At 44.4% G+C, this 20,967-nt stretch overlaps 1 protein-coding gene across 4 annotated transcripts in view; it reads right to left on the bottom strand.

The window, feature by feature from the left end:
* The window catches only part of VPS13D (vacuolar protein sorting 13 homolog D), a 239,345-nt gene that overhangs the window by 77,730 nt on the left and 140,648 nt on the right, over positions 1-20,967 (bottom strand). For all 4 annotated transcript variants that reach the window (XM_066375101.1, XM_066375102.1, XM_066375103.1 and 1 more), the window contains 4 exons: positions 20,307-20,403; positions 17,788-17,936; positions 10,390-10,524; positions 9,060-9,227 (listed from right to left, as the gene is read on the bottom strand). In XM_066375101.1, coding sequence (XP_066231198.1) covers positions 9,060-9,227; positions 10,390-10,524; positions 17,788-17,936; positions 20,307-20,403 — 549 coding nt within the window. The remainder of the gene's footprint in view (positions 1-9,059; positions 9,228-10,389; positions 10,525-17,787; positions 17,937-20,306; positions 20,404-20,967) is intronic.

Genomic DNA, 20,967 nt, shown 5'->3' with positions numbered 1-20,967 from the left:
GGAATTCAAGCTGGAATAAATGGAAAACTGTTGGAGCTTTACTTGTAAATGGTGTTGTTTTCAAACGCTTGTGTTTTTGCTTCTCCGGTGCTGCGGGTTTGGTGGAGGATTGTATCTGAGGCTGTGCTGGGGGAAGTACCCAGGCAGGCTCCCAGTTCACCTGTTTTAAAACATCTGGCTCCGACACTCGCCCGGCGTTCAACTTCAGGTCAAGGTAAGTGAACATTCTGAGTCCCACTTTTCCCACCTAGAAAAGAGAGATAATATCTCCCTTCTTAGGGGTACATGTGAAAATTAGGCAGATGTAAAAGCTCCTAGTCCACACCTGACCTACAGCTGTCACTCCATAAATGATGGCTGTCCTATCCACATCCCTTTGACCAAGGAATCCTAACTTTCTCTTAAGAAAACACCTTGATTTAGCTTTTCTTCAAAATGGAGACTCGGGGAGATAATTCTAGGGGAGAAAGAAGTAAAGGCAATCAATCAGGAAGGGCCTTCCAAGCAGAGGGAGTGTGCTGACTTTTTCCTGACAAAAATGAGAATCTGATTTGCCCTTCAGATGTTTATAAAACTAAGTTATCGTTCATCTCACCTTAAGTTTGTCACAGACTTTCAAGAAAAGCCAAATATTGATATGAACAATATTAAAATGGGGGTGACTGGACAACCTAAGAAAACTTGAATAGATTATTCTTCTCCTCACCGTGTTTACACCAGAACAGAAAACCACGACTCTTTGGGGACGCAAACACTTCCATCTTTTTAACTTAGCAACGGGACCTACTTTCTGCAGTTTGGGATCTGAAACATGAGATGTTCGGTCTGAGGCCGATTCTTAACTGACCTACTATCAGGAAATGAAGAGAAATTGTCAACTTTTCCAATCTTTCTGTTTTGTAAATTGAGCTTCAGGGGTGTGTCATTCCCCTGCTACTTGACTTCTGGCTGCTGAACAGCCCGACTAGGGTGGGAAGAAAGGAAAGCTGAACCCCCACCCCCACCCCACCCCCACTCACTGAGCTCCTTCAGGAGCCAGGCTGCCAAACACGGTAGGTGGGGGCTGCCTGGGAATTCTGGTCACTAACGGGATCCTCAAGTCGCCACGCAGCTCCTACCCCGCCCTTCCCGGCCCAACACACTTCCACTTCCCACAGATATTTGAGATTTGACCAAGTAAGGATGGGTCACTGATGGGTCATTCAGCATCTTACATTTGCCTCTAACCAAAAAGGAGCTCAGACACAAGGAATCATTTTAGTATTCAAGGTTATCAGAGGAAAATAAAACAAAATGACTGTTGCCAAGAATTTGAGTCATTTCTCTAGATACAACAACTTGAAGGCACCTCCTCTTGGCTGGAAAAAAGAAATCCCTTGGGCGACTTATTTAGGATCAAAGTCATTTTGGAAATAGAAAACTCTACATTCTCTAAGGGATAGATTACTGTCTGAAGTGAATTTCATTTAATGTAAAGTTTGTGCCAACTTAAATACACTAAAAACCCCAACGCTTATAAGAAGGCATTCACCTATTACTGGGTTATAGGTACATGGAAAAGCTATTATGGGGATAATCAGCTCAACTGTAAAACGGAGCAGTCATACATAATGACAAAAACAGAGACAAGCCATAAATTGCCTTTTCCCCTTCAGAATCCATGCAGGCAGGCACTCAGGACATTCTTTTGTGCAAAGATAAAACTTTTGTCTTGACTAAACAGGGCTTTTAGCCTTGGCTGAGCCAATAAATATACTGCCTACAGAACAAACACAAACAAATGCTGTTTCTTAAACAAAAGGCAGATGGACCACTCTGCTCTCACTCAGCAAGGCCGCAGTATATATGACAGGAGGCTGTCTAATGGCAGGGGCTGGCTGAGCATCTCTGAGCACAGGGACATGGAGTACATTTCCAGTGATCGCCACTGGGCCTAGCCCTGGTTTCCTGGACACAGGGGATAGGGCCAGGTTCTCCTGGAAGGGAAGCAGCTCTGCCACACACTGGACCCCGAATGGAAATGAATGCAATGGAACAAAATATTATCTAAAGTCCTACCTAGGTTTCTGCTGAGCTACCCAAACAGTCCCAGCTTCTTCCTCCCTGCTTGCCTTTCACACTTAACTCGCTTGCATTTATTTTCAGTTTCCCTAAAAGCTATTGAAGTTCATTCTGAGACCAGGCAGGGGGGTTTGGTTGTTCACTTTTTGTTTTTATTGTTTTTATTTTTTAAAATACAGATTAACCATGTCTAGAACAAATCAAGCAGTCAGCAATATGTATCTCAAAAGTGTAACTGGTAAACCAGAAGACCAGGCCTGAGTTCTGCAGTAGCAAATCACCTCACCTCTCTGGCCTCAGTTTCTTCACTTATGGAACAGGGCTAATACCGCCTATCCCATCTACTGAACAGGTAATTCTGATGATCAAATGACATCACATGAGTAAAACCATGCTTGCAGTCACCAAAGTTCTAGGAAGAACCTACATGCCTATAAAGGCAACAGTGACGGTCATGACTGACCTAACATAATGAATGACCACAACCACCACCACTTCCTGAGGGTTTACTTTGTGACCTGGATGATACAGTAGCAGGGAAAAAACAGGCCTTTAGAGCTAGCTAGCTAGACTTGGTTTCAAATCCATCCTGTCATTTCTAGTTGTGTGGTCTTGACAAAATTATTTAACTTCTCCGAGTCTCGCCTTCCTGATTGTAGACCAGACATTGGCATACACAAGAGCACGAAGGTACGTAACGGATCTATCACAAGGGCTGACAAACAGAAGGTGTTCAACAAATGTTTATAAATTAGTACATGTTCCAGAATGAAACAGGGTATTTAACCCGGTTCATACATCTTTCTCTTACTAATGCTGTTTGCACCAACAAATAACAATATAAAACTTCATGGGGTCCTCGGGTTATGATAGTCTCGATATACAACGTTTCGAATTTATGATGCTCACTCCCATAAAAACTTTAAAAAATTGAGATGTGGATGTGAGGGCGATCTGGCTGTGACATCTGTCACCCCATTGATCGCCAGGGTTGATTCGGCTGATCTGGCTGGCTAGGCGGGTGTCCCCTTCCTCCCTCACCGCTCCATGTGCGTCCCTCCCGAAGCTGCGCGCTCAGTCGAAGAGGACGACCTTCCCCGCTAGAGGAGAGGACCGTTCTTCGGTCAAGGGTATACGAGTAGCTGCGCTCCCCTGCTAGAACCTCCAAACAAGTCTCAAGCTCCATTTGTAGGAGAACGTAGGGTAGTCAAGCTTCCAAGACTCCAGACACATCCAAGTGAGGCGCTGCATGTGGCAGTCTGCCTTTCTTTAAAAAAAAAAAAAAATTGAGATGTGAGTGTTTCAGCTTACGCTGTTAGCATCGTACTTACAAGACTACGTGGGTGAACTAGCTTGGCTGTGCGGGGCAGAAGAGTGCACGGCAATGCGGTGTGTGAGCGAGGGAGTGGGCGTCCCCCAGTGTGCTTACCGACGCCACTTTAGACTGTTGAGAGTGCAAGTATTCCGTTTGTGGGGTGTGTGTTTCGACTTACACCAAAATTCAGATTATGTTACTGTCATAGGAACGGAACTGTGTTGTAACCCGAGGATCCCCTGTATTAGGCCTTTATCCAGTTCATAGCTAACAAAACTGATTTAAAACAATAAAAAAAATTAACTACATAGAATAAAATACATTAACATTAAAACTTGCATTGCCTTGACAACAATATAGACCTGTAGAATTTGAGCTGGGAAATTTGGGCTTGTTAGAAATCAGCGCTGTGAAGAAAAAGAGAGAGATAAACCGACCATACCACTGCAAAAGTTATTAGTAAAATTAGCATGTAGCGAATAATGAACTATGGATTCTAATTTCCGTGACCACAACTGACTCTGATGAAAATAATTTCAGTTAAGAATAAGGAAGATTATTAAAATATCTGCATTCATAAGCATAGAGTCAAAACAGAGCTGGGATCAAAAAAGTACCCGGGATCAAAAGCATCCTCTATGGCCTTGATAATGACACAGAAAGAAAATGGGAAGCAGGACAGAGCAGAGCAGAGGTCCCAGGATGATCAAAAGCGCTTCTCTCCTTGGCTGGAAGAAATTACGCACACTGCTGGCTGTCTTCCGTTAGGAAGGCCAGGTGACAGCTGTACGGAGCAAAATCCGAGTTTCTACGGGGTCAGGAGAGAGAACGGGGTCAGGTGCTCTATTGTTAACATCTGAGGTTTTCCTAGTTTGAAAATAACTCCTATTTTTTTTTTTTTTTGAGAATAACTATGTAATTTTCCTGCAAGCATAAGAAAATATTACACAATAATTACAGACAGGAGGGAAATTGAAGTGTATATAAGTAAGAAAATTTGTTCAGTGGGCGTCTCCCTGGTTCTCCAGCCTTGAAAGAGGTTCGAGGGCCTTGCAGGTGGTCACATGATGCCCAACTAGGCAAATACATGCTGCAGAGAGAAACTGTTCCTCTGACATGGCTATAGGACTGGAAACGCTCTGCTTTAATTAAATACATCGTACTCCATGAAAGGATTCCAGGAGTGACGGGCTTGCCGTGGCCTCTTAGGAATGGGATCAGACCTTTGAGGTTCTACTTGAAGGGTTAGTCATTTTGCCAAGATCCAGGCAAAGGAGTGAGTCACGGGATAGAGGCCCACAGCATGGTGGCCAATCCTTGGATCACATCACCTTAGATCTGGAATCTATGACCTGATTTCTGGGGGAAAAAAGGAAAAGGATAAGAGAGCTAAAGGGCTCAGATTATTTCCTAGCTATTATTTCCTTGAGGCTAAGAGAAAATAAATAACAATTAAAAATGTAATGAGGAATGCCAGAAGTGGATATGATAGACCTGAAATTAAAAAGCTGCTGGTGCCCTGGCCAGTTGGCTCAGTGGTAGAGCGTCGGCCTGGCGTGCAAGGGGTCCCGGGTTCGATTCCCGGACAGGGCTCACAGGAGAAGCGCCCATCTGCTTCTCCACCCCTCCCCCTCTCCTTCCTCTCTGTCTCTCTCTTCCCCTCCCGCAGCGAGGCTCCATTGGAGCAAAGATGGCCCGGGCGCTGAGGATGGCTCCTTGGCCTCTGCCCCAGGCGCTAGAATGGCTCTGGTCGCAATAGAGCGACGCCCCGGAGGGGCAGAGCATCGCCTCCTGGTGGGCGTGCCGGGTGGATCCAGGTCGGGCGCATGCAGGAGTCTGTCTGACTGTCTCTCCCCGTTTCCAGCTTTGGAAAAATACAAAAAAAAAAAAAAAAATTAAAAAAATAAAAAGTTGCTGGTAATAATTTATAATGTCTATCCACAGACAACTAAGACTTTCTTCTGTGACAGCGTGCATTCCCTGTGAGCGTCTCACTGGGTTCCCACATGCTTCCTCTCCTTTGTTCCTCGGGTAAGTGGGACAGGTGAAATGACCATCCCCTTTTTTCATAGGCTAAAACAACCCCTCAAGGTTAACAGTGGAAAGAATTGTTTTAAGGGAGGAATAGGACTGGAACTCAAGTACCATATCATCCCTAAAATCCCCTTGATACATAACCCTATTTCTACAATAATGACAAAGTCTTTTCGGAGGTACAAACCTCTCTGAGAATCCAATAAAACTTTAGATCCTTGCTCCAGAAAAATGCATACACACCCACAAAACACACACAATATTTATAATTAATTTCGAAGGGTTTGTAGTTTTCTACTCCATTCAAAGCCTCTGGAACCAGGGTTGGACCCTTCAGTCTTTGCAGTCCAGTGGGGCGGGCTGGCTGGGGGCTCTGTGAGGTGCAGCTCCATCTTCTCTGACCCCTTCCTTTAATCACTGAAACCTAGGTACTCTTTAGAAAATACTTCCCACAGGCCAACAGTTGATTATTGTGGTCATCTGCACTTTCTTAAACTCCTCTTGTGTACACAGAAGAGCAAACAAAACATCCCCCCAAAGCAACATTAAAGGTCGGATTTCAACCCACAAAACTACAAGAAAATGGGGATCTTTAGCCAAACTACACACACACAGAATCACAAATGACTTACATGGGTATTCAGGTGACAGACCTGGCCTTTGGAGTTATCATTTCCATTATAGAGTGGCAATTTTAAGTCTCTTCACTTTCTTATCTTAGAGATAGATGGACTAATTTTTAAAACACATCCAAGGGTCTTGGTATCAACATAAATTGCATAGCAATTCCTCTGAGTAGCAGCTGTGGCTCCAATACTCGTTAGCTTACTAACGGCAAGAGAAATACAGCCTGGCCACCTGGGGAGCATGCTGCCCATCTGAGAGGCCCTGGGTCCTGAAAAGTGGTACCACTTTAAGCAAATGCAACAACAACGTAAAGCACGAAATCCGATCAAATGCATGATAACTGTCACACAGGCCGTCATACAGATTTGGGAGTGAAGGTGGGGTAAGGAGCATTCTGTCCTCTCTTTCTCTTCAGTCATATAGTCTAATGCTGACCCTTCAGCTTCAAAAAGTTTTCCTGGGAAAATTGCACAGAAAACAAACGAGACTTCCACAAATGCGAGAATAAAGAAAGTGCCGAACCTTTCATCAGGATGCTTCAGAGAAAGTGGAGAGGTCGTGGGCATGTTACCAAAGTCTCCATTCTCACCACGAAGGTTAACAACAGGGAGTTCCTAACAGCCAAACTGGCCCAGGTGGCATTTGAATCTCCCACTCTCTGTGCCTGAGACCCTCTCTGTAGACTGGAATATACTGGCTTTCATTTCAAGGGTATTGTGTCCTGGTGGCTACTATTTCAACATGTTACACTGGTGCAACTACGAGAGGCAAAGTGAAGACCCATTTCTCCCATTCAGCCCATATTTTTCAAAGTTTTCATAAGAACACTTTTCTATTCCAGGTTAAGAAAGGCCTCTCAGTAAACCGTAAGTGCATATATTTTTCAAACTAAAGCAAAGCCCTGGGGTAAGAAAACAAAGAAAGAAATTATAAAACCAAGGAGACTTGCTATGCTGACTAGAATTTAATTTTTTATTTTTTATTTTTATTTTTACAGAGACAGAGAGAGAGTCAGAGTGAGGGATAGACAGGGACAGACAGGAACGGAGAGATGAGAAACATCAGTCATTAGTTTTTCGTTGCACATTGCGACATCTTAGTTGTTCATTGATTGTTTTCTCATATGTGCCGTGACCACGGGCCTTCAGCAGACTGAGTAACCCCTCGCTTGAGCTAGAGACCTTGGGTCCAAGCTGGTGAGCTTTGCTCAAACCAGATGAGCCTGCGCTCAAGCTGGCGACATTGGGATCTCGAACCTGGATCTTCAATATCCCAGTCCGACGCTCTATTCACTGTGCCACCGCCTGGTCAGGCCGAATTTAATAAAATCTAATAAAATCTTTAAACTGGGCATTTACAGCTAAATATTTAAACGTGTCTGTTCACATGATGTCCGGTGGGGAACCCATGCCACGACTGAGAAGCTCGGCACTGCCGTCGGGGTGACATTCCAAGAGCAGCGGAAGACGCGGTTCAAGGCCGGAATGTGTGTTCCTTCAACTTGGAACCCGAGTCTGTTTCCAAACCACGACATAGAAAGTCTCTTTCACCCATTCTCTAAAAGCCCGAGTGTCACCTACTTTGGACCACAAATCAAACTACACTTTCGGTCTGGTCTGATGTAACTACAGTATTGAAAACACTGATGTGACTAAAGAACTATGGGCTCTAGAAAACAGTTTGGAAAATAAGAATAAATTCCAGCTTCTTCAAATTATTACCAAGAAGGCCATGCAATACAGAAATGCTATCCACTCCACTTTCTTACCTGCTTTTCAAGATAAGTTTCTGTGTGGCACCATTCAAGTCTCCCTATGGTAAGGCCATTTTTACATCCTAGTGGACAAGGGCACAAGCGCACCTGGATTTACGACAACAAGACACCCTCCGATAAATCAGCAGAGAGCACAGTGCTCTCAGACCTGTTCACTGGTGAAAAGGTCAATCTCCAGAAGTCTGCTGAGGTGACAGGAAGGGGAGGAGAGCAGAGACCTTTGGAGGCCTTTTGTATGTCGTCAAATAGCAAGCCCCCTCCAACTACCTGCCCCTCATTCAGCTTCGCACAGAAAGTCAGCTAGCTTCCTCCCAACAATCAACTGCAATAACAAGATGTCCACCAAGCAAGCAGCCAATGAACAAAAAGCCACCTAGACTCAGAATCATACCACTGTCCTTCTGGGTCTGGACTCAAAGGGTTGCTTCATTCTAGAAGGCTGTATTTCAGTTTGGCCTTTATTATGCAAGCTGGGAGGAGTGACTGGGAGATCATAGACAGAAGAATGGCACAATCAAGCTCTTTTAAAGAGCAGGTTCGGCCCTGGCCAGTTGGCTCAGTGGTAGAGCGTTGGCCCAGCATGTGAATGTCCCAGGTTCAATTCCCAGCCAAGGCACACAGGAGAAGCAGCCATCTACTTCTCCACCCCTCCCCCTTCTCTCTCTCTCTTTCTCTCTCTCTCTCTCTCTTCCCCTCCCACAGCCATGGCTTTAATGATTCGAGCAATCTCACCCGGGGCACTGAGGATGGCTCCATGGTCTCACCTCAGGCACTGGAATAGCTCAGTTGCCGAGCAACAGAGCAGTGGTCGGTCACAGAAGGGCAGAGCATCGCCCTATACAGGGCCTGCTGATGGATCTTGGTTGGGACATATGCAAGAGTCTGTCTCTCTGCCTCCCTGCCTTCCAGTCTCTCATTAAATATAAATAAATAAATAAATAAATAAATAAATAAATAACGAGCAGGTTCATTCTGGTAGCCCTGTGGAAGATGCAGGGAGGTCCAGGGTCAGAAGGCTACTGCAGTGGCCTAGGGAAGAGGTAAGCAGAGCCTGGATGAAGGCAGTGGTGATGAAGAGGAGGAAGAGGAGCTATTTCAGGGGCACACCAGTGGGCCAGGTGCCCGGTTATGAGAGGTGAGTGAAGGCAGCATATGTGAGCAATGAAGCACAGGCCATCGACTCTCAGAGAAGTTACCGAGTGGTAGAGATGTGGTTAATGACGACGAATTTCACCTCGGTTTCCTTACCTTGGCAGCAGAGTTTGACACTCCGTGTGTAACATTTCGGATCAGGCCCCCAACATTCCCATACTTTATCAGTCCAGTGACCCCTTCAGAAACGTCATTCAGAAGCCCCATGGGGTTGCCAAGGAAGTCCACTGACCCCAGGATCCGAGCTGCCTGGCTGAGAAGCTCCTGTCAAACGGAGAAAAACGAGAAAAAAAAAGCTGCACCGGATTAGAGCTTCAGACAGTGTCCGAGTGCAAAGGTCAGACATCAACCCTGTCCTCTGTTCCCAACACCACCAATGACTACCTTTCCATTCTCATCAACTCCGAGCTCCTGCCCTTTCCAGAGCTCCATCTAAACATCTCCCAAATGCATGCAGACCAGAGGTTGTCTCCAATACTCATACATTTTCCTTATATCCCATATTCTTCAAAGCCATTCAGAAGAAGAAAAGTTATGAAACAGGAAAGATTCTTTAGACATATTTATATTAGTACATGCACGATACTCTCCTTTCCATTGTTCCTACAAATAGGGAATTGATCAGTGGCAGAGAGAATAAAGAAGGGAGGGCGGAGGGCAGATCTGTGGTCCCTCATCACCTGTAGAGGGGACGGTGCATAAAGAGGGCACATTTGGACCCATCAAGTAACCCTCCACTTCCTGTGCACCTCTGCCCCTGGGCACCAGGTTCCAGGGAGATCTGCTATATCCCTCTCCTTCCGGTTCAGTGAGATTATCTCCAATTAGGAAAAGCAAGGAAGAAAACAAAGGAGGAAAGGAGGGTAGTAGGAGAGCAGAGGGGAGTAAAAAAGGAATTGAGAATAGGATATGTTTTAACTTTGACAGCTAATAAATTTGATATGACCATGACCTATCTATTCATTAAGGAGTATGCTTCGGCTTTATATTTTGCTCTTTGCAGCCTGGATAATAAATACAAAATGGAAAAAGTCCAACTTGATAAAAAAAATTTTTCTAAGTTCAACTCTAGGGCAGGATCTCACAGGCTCTAATAACATTGGTGTGGTTGTTGAGAGGAGGCCCATGCCTGGTAAATAAAGAGTTCCCAGTATTCTATGTTATCATTAAACATCGGCTAGACCCAGAAGAGTTGTGACTGATTTCGTGGAAGCCCCTGAGACTGGTTCTAAGAGACAAGACTAATGGCTCGTAAATCAAAGGCACTGTTTTGGGACTTCCGTGACGTGGACGGGCTCCACAGGCTGTGACCTGACCCATCACTCAACAACCCGAGCTGCAATGCTTAGTTGGCTTCTCAACAGAAACATCTTAGTAACTGAATCTTCCCGACCAGCTACAACATTCTGCTTCTGCTCCCGCTCACCTCCTGGAAGTGCTTGAGGATATCATTGATGATGAACTCCTTAGTCTCGTAGGGATGCACCCGAGTGAATGGATCCAGGTTAATCACAGCATCTTCAAACCGAATCAATGGAAATCCCAGGGTACTTTTTAGGGCCTAGTTAGGGCAGCAAGGAAACGACATGGTTGAGCCATATGATGGCCTTCCAGGGCCCTGTAATTCTGGGCTCCGAGACAGTTACAGTCCTGTCAGCTCTCCCGTGAGAGTCCACGTCCTGATATTTATCAACAAGGGTTTGCCTCGTAATTATAAAAGTAAAATATGAGGAAGAAGTTATATTTATACCACACAAAGCAACATATATCACAGAGAAAGAAACACTTTTACGTTCATAGCATAATTGTTTCTGACTTGTTTTGCATCTGTCTGCCGTGTTTTACTTTTTGACTGAAGCGTAGCACATATACAGAAAGATGTACTAATCAGGAGTATAGGTCAGTGATTTTCCCAGAGTGAACACAACCATAGAACCATCTGGACCAGAAAGTAGATGCTACCCCCCTCCTACAAGCACCCCTTCCCCATCTGCAGACTCCCATCACTACTCCTTCTTCCCCGAAGTCACTACTATTCTGACTTCTATCACCACAGATCAGTTTCTCTGCTTTGAATTTTATGTAAATAAAATTATTGGTCTGTACATTGTTATATATGGCTTCTCACAGTGAACGTTAAGTTCGTGAGAGTCACTAGGCTGTTGCATATAGCTGCACTTCATTAATTTTAATTGTGAGATGACGTCAGAGTAATGGCGCGGTAGGAAGCGACCCCGATAAATCTCCCCCAAAACTCAACAAGATCTTCAACCAGAAACAGAAAAACCTATCCTTGGCGCCTCCAGATGTTTCGCAATATACCCGAAGGTATGGTCGAGTGAAAAATTGGCTAAATATATAATCAAACCCCAAAGGAAATAGGGAGTAAGAAATGCTCCGCCTTCCTCACTAACCTAAATAGGGCTGCTTTCACTGGGAACTGAGAATATAGAAACTAAGGGAGGCAAAGGGGGTGAAGAGATCCAGGCCGTGGCACAAACGGCTGAACCAGGCTGTGACATGGAGATCCAAGCCGAGGAAAATTTTGATTGCTACGTTGAAGTCTAATGTATGAATAAAACACTAGTCATTGCTGTTGATAAAGTTGTGTTGTTAAGCCACTAAGTTTTGGGGTGATTTGGCACACAGTAATAGATGATACAGTATTTGATGCTTTCTTAACACCATGATAAATGACATCCTTCAAATTCTCCTTTTCTCTATAATTGGTGATAACACATAGAAATGCAACTGATTTTTGTGGGTCTGTTTCTAGTGTCTGTTTTTCCTCTTGGTAGGCTTAATACTTGGTGATTGAATGCAACCATTTGTACAAAAACTTAACACACACTTTGGATGATGAGTCTTTAGCTTCCAGCAGGCAATTAGAGGCTTAATCCAATCAGATTTGCGCTTTCTCAAGGCTACATTTCAGTGTTTACAAAGGTCTGGTATAGTCAGTGCTTCAGTGGTCTCAACTGAAAACCCATTCTATTCCTCCATTTTTACTCTCCCAAGCATTGTAAAACTGCTAAAAGGTCTATTTAGCTTTTCAGTCTTTTGGCTGCCACTTTTTGCTTGGCTTCTGTCCAACTGGGTTACTTAGAAATTGGCACCTGCCTCACGAAATAAAGCAGCTCAGACTATTGGGGTCTTTTCCCTGCGTATCGCTTCTCTGTTAACATATTAGCCCCTCATTTACCAGCCCTCTTAGCAGCGTGAGGTCCAACTCCTGCTCCGCCAGCCTCACGAGGTTGCCAGGGGCTCTCCTCGGATCCTCCGCCATTGGGCAGCGGCTTTCTGCTTGACTTCTCCACCTTTCTCCCCACACCACTCACAAATTAGAAGCGTCTCAAGAATAAAAGCAGAATAAATGTTGTGCTCACCTTATCGAGTTTCCCTTCTCTCATAAATCTTGGACCCTCGAGTCCTGGCTGTCTTGGTAGCTTTCCAATACCTTCAAACAGACTTTGAGTTTATATATACAGCTTTTCTTGTAGTTCTCAGCTGCTCTGGTCCTGCTATAAGCCAGCTAATAATTTCTGGATATGGTCGATTTTCCAATTATATTTTCCCTTAACGTGATTGATACTTCAAGGATTTTAGACAGCATGCCAAATTCTCTTTTTTGAATGGGGAAACACCTGTTCATACTAATAATGTTAGTACATCTCTGATCCACTTAGAATTTAGCCTTATGTAGAGTGTGAATAATAAATCTAGTTTTATATTTTCCTACATGGCTATCTAGTCTAATAGCACTTATTAAAACACCTATGTAATTCCTACTGAATTAACATACCTTTAGAATAAAATCTCACGTGCAATTTAATGGACTTTCTATTTTATTTTCTTACTTATTTTTTAATCTTTTAGCATGTATTTTCAGAGGCTGCTTTAAATTCTTTTGAAACAAGACTATGTTTATAACTGAGATGAAATCATACAATTAACGATGACACTTCCTAAAATCAGAGTGGGAAAACTTTTTTATGACTCAAAATTCAGACTCAAAGAGGCAAAAGATTGGTAAATTCGACAACAGACAACATAAAAATAGAAAGCTTTTGTATGATTAAAAAAAGAACAGACACATACCAAAAGTAAAGTAAAAAGACATATAAAAAAACAAAGAAAAAATCCTTGTAACTTATATCAAACAACACAAACTTACATAAAAAGTTTCTGAAGTTAAAGGAGATGAAAGATCAATCTATGATTAAAAAAAAATGGGTAAGTGATATGACCAATTCAGTTCAGAGAAATACATGGCCTTCATAGACAGGTTCAGAGAATGGGAAGTAGAGTAAAAGGAAACTGTGAGAAAGGTGGAGAAAAAACAAAGAAAGGTGTTAAGAAGAGAGGCAGAAAGGACGGACATCAAGGGTCAGCACGGCTGAGGACCCCGCCATGGACGGAAAGGAGGTCACTGGACTTGGTGCCTTGGAAAGTCACTGTGTAGCCTACTAAATTGGAGAACAAAACGTTTTAGAGATTCCGAGCATCCTCAAATTAATTCAGACTATCATGCCAATTCAGCATAACACTCTCCTTAGTATAAATAAAACCAAAGAAATGGTAAGAGAATGGCTTAAACTGATGTGGACAGTTATTAGTAGCAAATCCTACACTTAAACATGCTCTTTTCACAACAGGAGTTTCCTATTCGGTGGAAAGCATGAAGACCAGAATGGAGGATTATATTATTTCTGCTGAAAAATCATCTGCTATCTATTCCTGTCTGCCTCACCATCCCTGGGTGAACAGTGATGAAGTAGAAAGCGTGCACTGTTTTCCTCATTTCACCAGCAGGGAAACTGAGGCCCAGTCGGCTTAACTGTTTTACTTAAAGCAACCCAATAGCTCTGCAGGAAGGCCAGGTACTGACAGCACTTCAGCGGTTTGTTTTGTCAATAGAGCTCTGAGCATTGCTTTCTTCGCTGCGAAGAGGAAATGAGATCAAAACAAAGGCTTAAGGCAAAAAGCTTTTACCCCAACTTCCTCATTGCAACTAAACACTGAAGAGGAGGAACCACAATAGTAGCAAAGACTGAAACCTGTCCTAAGTTGTCAAAACGCTCACCAGAGACACTATCCCATTTCCAAACAGCCAATGTGCTTTGTCTGAACCAAGGAAATATTCAGGACCCTCAATAAAAATTTACCTTCACCTTGTCATTTACTGCTTCGGGGCCTCCAACACTTGAAAATGCTGAGATACAGCTATTGGGATGCATTACCCTGCCACCTTCAGGCTGTTCTGCTCAGAGCAGAAGACCCGGAGGGCAAGGGACAAACAGGGCTTTTTCTTCTGGTAACTAAAGGCCTAATCAAATACAGTAGTATACAAAGTTGGTGCTTATTTACTCAAGTAGCAGTTTCCTGGTATAAAATGGATTCTGGGGGAAACAATCTGTGCTCATAAGTTCCTCATGCAAATAGGAAAATGTCTATGCCTCCCTCCGCCAGACAAAAACTGAAGTCTTCCAGAAACTCGATCGAGTTGAAAGAAGGAATACCTGTCCATATGCCATAAGGTCTCAGATCACAAGCCAGCCCCTGGGCCACGTCCTCTCCTTTCTTAGTTTATCCTGCACTAAACAAAACTGTCTGGAATTCATTCTTTAAAGGTTTATTTATGGTACATAGAGACTGTTTATGTGAAGCAGGGTAGTTGCCCATTTCCCTCTTGGGACGGTGTTTAAAACTACAGGGATATTTCCCTCTCTGGCACTTTCTGAAATACAATTAACAATACGGGATCTTTTTTCCTTTAACAAATCTGGTTTTTATTTAGGAAGGGGAAGAAAAAAGTAAAGGGTCTGAAGTTTCCCAACAAATTATTTCAAGCCTTTGAGAAGACAGTTTTAGGCTTTTTAAATAGTGTCTTTGTTTGAAATTCCCCCGCGCCCCCACCCTCTTGCTCTCTGACCATTAAAATGTGGGTTTTCTTCCAAACTAGATTGCTCAATTAAAGCCTTTCTTTTGTAATACCCCCATGCTCTAACTGGGAAAGGAACTGCTGTAGGCCACCTTGTGAAACCCTTTAAAGGTTCCTGGCCTCTTTTGATCTTTAAAAGAGAGAGAGAGAAAAAACATATAGGCTACCTGGCATTTTCGGTATTACTCCACTGCTAATATGCAATCGTGGGAGAATAATGGGGGGGGGGGTGCTGCGCTTCTCTCTGCATTTGTGAAATGGAACTTATTATCTCCCCCTTCTCCCATCACAGAGGAAGGAATCCAATTGAGATAGCAGATGTGAAACTGCTCTGAGTCCCGAGCAGACACTCTATCTGGCAATAATGTACCCTCCGTGTAAACCTGAAGAGGTTCGGCTCTGAGATTTCTGACAGCTCGCTTCTGGCCTGGAGTCATGGGAATCGAGATCATTATTCCTTCAACACCAAAGACGCCGTTACCTTTTAGTCAGACTCCTGTGGCTCCCGCTCCGGGACGGGACTCCATTTCCTAAGCACAGGCTTCAGCCATTACCTGTCATTTCAAAGAGCACACTGCTCTTCCTAAGAGCCGCTAATAAAGGGATATTACTCTGTTAGGAAACTCTCTGAATAAATGACATTATTTTATGAGTCCCAGACTCCACTAGGAGAACTCAAGGCACAGTAAAACAGTGACTTCTACAAGCTTAGAATTTAACTCTTAAGTCCCAATTCCCAGCACCCTGCTTGAATCATTAACATACACCATCCGGGGCGGCCCCTGCCCCACACCTCATAACATGCGGAGGCACTGAATTTACTTAACAATCATCTGAAAAATGCCTTAAAATGTTCCTTAAACATAGTGCCAAATGAAACATTCGGCTTGAACGACATTCGTCGTGAACAACTTCCCATCCTTTGTAGGCAGAGCGTGCTCTGCGTGCCCGTGCTGGCCCATGCCACTGGGGGCTGGGGCACCTCCGCCGGAGAGAGGCAGACTGCATTTCTCCGTCAGAAGGGAAGTTTTCTGCTGGGAGCCACTGGAAAGGAATATTTAGGTGTCTGTGTTTCTTAGTAAGATGATTGAAAAAACAAGAAGTCCTTAACTCTCAGGAAATGCTTAACATTGGTCTGTTGGGCGAGGGCCAAGTGTTCTGGAGGAATATAGACTTTATCAAACAAACCCATTCCAAAGGGTCACATAAGTCAAGTGGATACTTGTGGATATTAGCATGATAGTGGTTTTCCCATGGTTTTCCCCCACTCTCGTGCTAATTATAAGTCTCCCAGTCTCCTGGGAAACATGAAACTGAAGCAAATGAAGCAGATGGGACAGTCGATCAGGAATGACACCCTGCCTGTTCTCAGGGTGGCCACAGGAGCAGGTCCTGCGTCCCGGTCCTGCCAGCACTTCCAACTGCTCAGCCCCAGTTCCCTGCCTTCATGAAGCGGCTGCTCCTGCCCTGTCCTTTTCTGATGTTGACCAGACTACTGTCTCGTTACCTGCAAGTCCATTTTAGGAACTTTGAGCTGGCAAACCATGGGCCACATGAGGCATATACATGTGTTTTGTTAGGCCCACAAAGTAAAAAAAAAGGCAAGTCCCCCAAAACAAAAACTCAAATTGGTTGCCAACACTTAAAAACCAGGAGATTCCACATGAAAACCCAGATTTCTGGCTTCACTTTAAAAATCTGAAGATCTGGCAATGGGTCGCATTCCCCCATGACAATGGGCTAGCAGTGAGCTGCAGCTGCCCCGTTCAGAGGGAGAGTGCTCAGCCCGTGGGCCAGTCCCCCCACGGCACTGGGCACTGATGTGCATCACCAGTACAGTCCCTGAGACACCTGAATTCATTATTCCAGGTTCAGTACTCATTTGTGCATGTCTCTAGCTATTCCTGTTCAGAAAGACAGACCATTGTGCAGCATTTTAAGGAGGCAGCATGGGGGTTGGGGGGAGGGGTCCTTAGACTGGTGGTTAGTGGGGAGTGGGTGCCCTGACAATCATCTCCAAGGGCGCCAGAGGACAGAACCAGGAGCAGTGGGTGCAAGCCGCACACAGGCAAGACTGTCCGGCCGTCCCCCTGGACTCTAGTCCTGCTCCTATCGCCACCCCCACGGGCTTGGGAGACAAAACGCTCCCAACGCCAATGTCCTTGTTCACTGAGCAAGGGGATCACTAAAGACACTTAAGGCTTTCAAGTTCTCTGGTTCCTTGTATTTTAGTGAGCAGCACAGAAGAAAAATATAGATTGAGACTTTGGAGTCAGACAGGCTTGGATTTGAATCCCAGCCCCATCCCTTACTTAAAATAGATGTACTGCAGACAATGAAGACAGTATCCTGATCGAGTCTGTCAGATAGGTATCAAGATGGCCTGCAGGGGTGTTACGTCCAGGTACGGGGTAGGCAAGGTCACATCTCTGTGCGCAGTGGGTATGCGGCCAAGTCCTCCTTGAAGGTGGTAGACATTTCTAGTGTCAACCATTCAAGATGAGGCAGACACAGACAGGAGAAGGGAGCCAGGAGGGCAGGCAGGTCTTGGGCACAAAAGGAAGATACCATCTTGGCTGTCGCTTTTCTCTTGAGTCTGGGAGCAGCTCTGAGAAAGGAGGCCTTCATCTCACTGAGATCAACCAAGAGCTGAGCAGAGGGTAGGTGGATTTTAATGTAATCCTGTGTTTACTCTTTTATTACTCCTTAACCTTTAGCAAACTCATACTTAAACATAAAAAAAAAAGACGTATATGTTTATGTGAGTTAATAAACCTAAAAAGGGGAACCTGTAAATGGTGTTGGGTGGAAAGAGCAGAGTAAACACACTCATTCTTTTCCAACAAAAGTCATTTTTTAAAACTTATCCAGATATCAGCTCACCTTGAGGTCCAAGGGTAACTTGTTGGAGGTGAACACGCTCAGCTTGATCTGGGGGATGCTGATTTTGAGGTTTTCGAAGTAGTATCGAATCGGGGTCCCACCTTGCTCAACCGTCTTTTCATGGAGGTTCTCGTCATATTTTTCAACCTCTGGTTCAAAGATAGGAATTGTTTTTTATAAAAAAAAAATAAATCTCCTAAAGTCTCATGATTCAAATACTTGATTCACATTTCTAAAATCTCACAGAAAAATGTAAACATTGACCTCTTTAAATTTAATTTTTCAGGCCCTGGCCGGTTGGCTCAGTGGTAGAGCATCGGCCTGGTGTGTGGGAGTCCTGGGTTCGATTCCCAGCCAGGGCACACAGGAGAAGCGTCCATCTGCTTCTCCACCCCTCCCTTTCTCTTTCCTCTCTGTCTCTCTCTTCCCCTCCCACAGCCAAGGCTCCATTGGAGCAAAGTTGGCCCGGGCACTGAGGATGGCTCTGTGGCCTCTGCCTCAGGTGCTAGAATGGCTCTGATTGCGGCAGAGCGATGCCCCGGATGGGCAGAGCATCGCTCCCTGGTGGGCATGCCGAGAGGATCCTGGTCGGGAGCATGCGGGAGTCTGTCTGACTGCCTCCCCATTTCCAGCTTCAGAAAAATACAAAAATAAATAAATTAATAAATTAATTAATTTTTCAGAGTTCGGTAATACGTGCTGTCTCTGATGCTGTTTCTTGGTAAAAGCAGATCTGTTTCATGTGGTTTTATCAAAAAAGTACAATAGCGTAAACTTTTGATTTGTGACTCTCTACCATCTGGCAGATAAAATCTTTGGTAAAAAATGATCCAGGTGGGAATGGCAGAGGTCATGGGTGTGGTTTGTTGGTAATGAGTTTTCTAAAAACCATGTTGTTGTTGTTATAAACGACCTAGATTTTCTAAATTTATTTCATAAGATGAGATCCAAATAAGTACTTGGAGTGTAGTTTAATCAAATCATAATGAACAACATGACCAATAAATAATGGATCTGAACAAAATATAATGCCTTAAAAAGAAACAGGCTGCAAGCTGTAAAGAACCAATGTCACGACAAGGAGCATTCTCTCTCCCGAATGGTCTGCATCTGTGTAAAGCGCATAGTCGAGGCACTTTTTTCACTTATTGTCCCGTGGAGTAAAAAGGAGGAGCCTGAGCTGACCCACAGCGACGCGCTCTGTGACTGTAGCCACACCCGTCTGGGCAGCTCATTGTCACTTTACTCCATGTGCCTTTGAAATAAAACCAAAGATATTACACACATCTGCTTATTAAACAAATTAATCCTGTAAGCTATCATAGTTCTAGTTATAGAAAAAAGGAATAGGTTACAAAAAACAAAAAAGATAAAGATACTGCAACAAAGACCAGCTTATCCGTATTCGGGAGACAGAAACGGAGAGCAGAGGAGATACCCCAGAAGTCTAAATCCACGGTACAATGGTACGATGCTTGCTGGGTAGAGCAGGGAAGGGAAATTGTTTAGAGCAACTTCCAGGAAAAGCATGTCCTACCAAATTTAAAGTAAAACTTCTCAGGAAGGTACCAAAAGAGAACAGATGTTGGCGAGCAGGCTCGCAAGTGACTATCTAAGCACCAGCACACACGGGGTTCTGACCCACACTGAACACACGGCTCCAAGCAGACAGAACCTGGCTCTTCATCCCAAATACACTTGAAGCTGCAATCCCAAGTCTGGGATAAAAAGGGCAAAAATGCTTTGCCTGCACAGTGTGCATGTGTGTATGCATGTACGCACGCCTCAGGATTTTATTTTCTCTAGCCAACATGGGCAATAACTATAAATGCTTTCATCTTATCATTTCTTTAGGCTCAATTTTTAGTCTTCAAAAGACTAAATAAGCATTGCTGATTTTCTGTAGGCTATAGATAGTCTTGCTAAAGCCACAAGGAGGTATCTAAAGTAAAGAGGCAACAGCTAAATTATTTCTGTAGCACTGCTGGAAAATTTAGATGTCTCAAGAGTTTATCTTACTTCCCTCTCCAAAGAGTGAAGTGACTAGAAACCTCTGTAAGGCATAAGGGCACAAATGTAAAACGGTGAGGGGTTGGAGCTAGCCAGTTTCTTTTTTTCCTCAACTAAAACCAAAGGAACCGCTAAAGGCATTTCTGATTCTTGGCCCTGAGTCTGTTTCATAAACAAAGGTTAGGAAACGAAGTGGTTTGCTAAATAACCAACATCGTTTCTGTCAGCCTGGAGTAGATGAGTCCAAAAAAATGCAAAACAAAGAGGAACAGTGTACTGCTCCCCAAAGGCTGAGCACTGGGCGTTCCAGGACACCTCCGAGCGGCCTCCTTCACGCATGTGTACCTCAATCTGTCAACAAGGAGTACTCGGAGAGAGAAAGACTGAAACATACACCTTCCTAGTTCAGGCTATAAAGTGTGTGTGTGTGGGGGGCAAACCCATTTTCACAAGCAGGCTAGGAAGTACGGTCCTTGGGCCAATTCCCAGACCTGGAGCGCTCAGCGTACCTGATTCCGCCTGGTCGTAGCCGAAGAAGCTCAGCAGCTTGAGAAGCAGCTTCTCCTCGATCTGCACAGTGAACCTCTGCGCCGTGACCATCAGGTGCTAAAGACAGAAATTCTGATTTATGGTGTCAGCGTAGGCGAAGCTCCCATTGAGTTTCTCTGTGCCACTAAAGAGGCACAGAACGGCTTCCTGACTCATGTGATTCTATAGTCATACTGCTGAATGATTTCTGGCTCCGCTCTCTCTACATGGTTCCAGTTAGCCAACAATTTCAGATGTTTAGACAATTCACCGCCCTGTTGTCTGGTTCCGAGGGCACCTGTGTCTCGTTAGTCAGGATGACACTTTTTGACGCGCGGGGGTGGGTGAACGTCACGGTACTGAGCTCCCATGGCTGGCAGCTAGTTTAAGGAGCAGCAGGACTGGGCTTGTGTATGTGAGGCTTGGCCTCATTGACACCAGTGACAAAGGACCACAAGTATGAAAAGCAACCTCTTTTTCCAGAATTTGCTCCTGTGACAACTAACTTGTACATGCAGAGTTGTCCAGGAAAGAGTTGATCACTTGGAATTGTTGCTTTTCGTAATGGTATGGCGGCTTACACAGCAGGATGTCAGTCCCACGGTCAGGCCCCTCCAACCCTTTTCCCAACAGTCTTCTGGA

Source organism: Saccopteryx leptura, chromosome 3 (assembly GCF_036850995.1).
Source record: "Saccopteryx leptura isolate mSacLep1 chromosome 3, mSacLep1_pri_phased_curated, whole genome shotgun sequence".
Lineage (NCBI taxonomy): Eukaryota > Metazoa > Chordata > Mammalia > Chiroptera > Emballonuridae > Saccopteryx > Saccopteryx leptura.
This window is presented reverse-complemented; position numbering and strand designations above follow the sequence as displayed.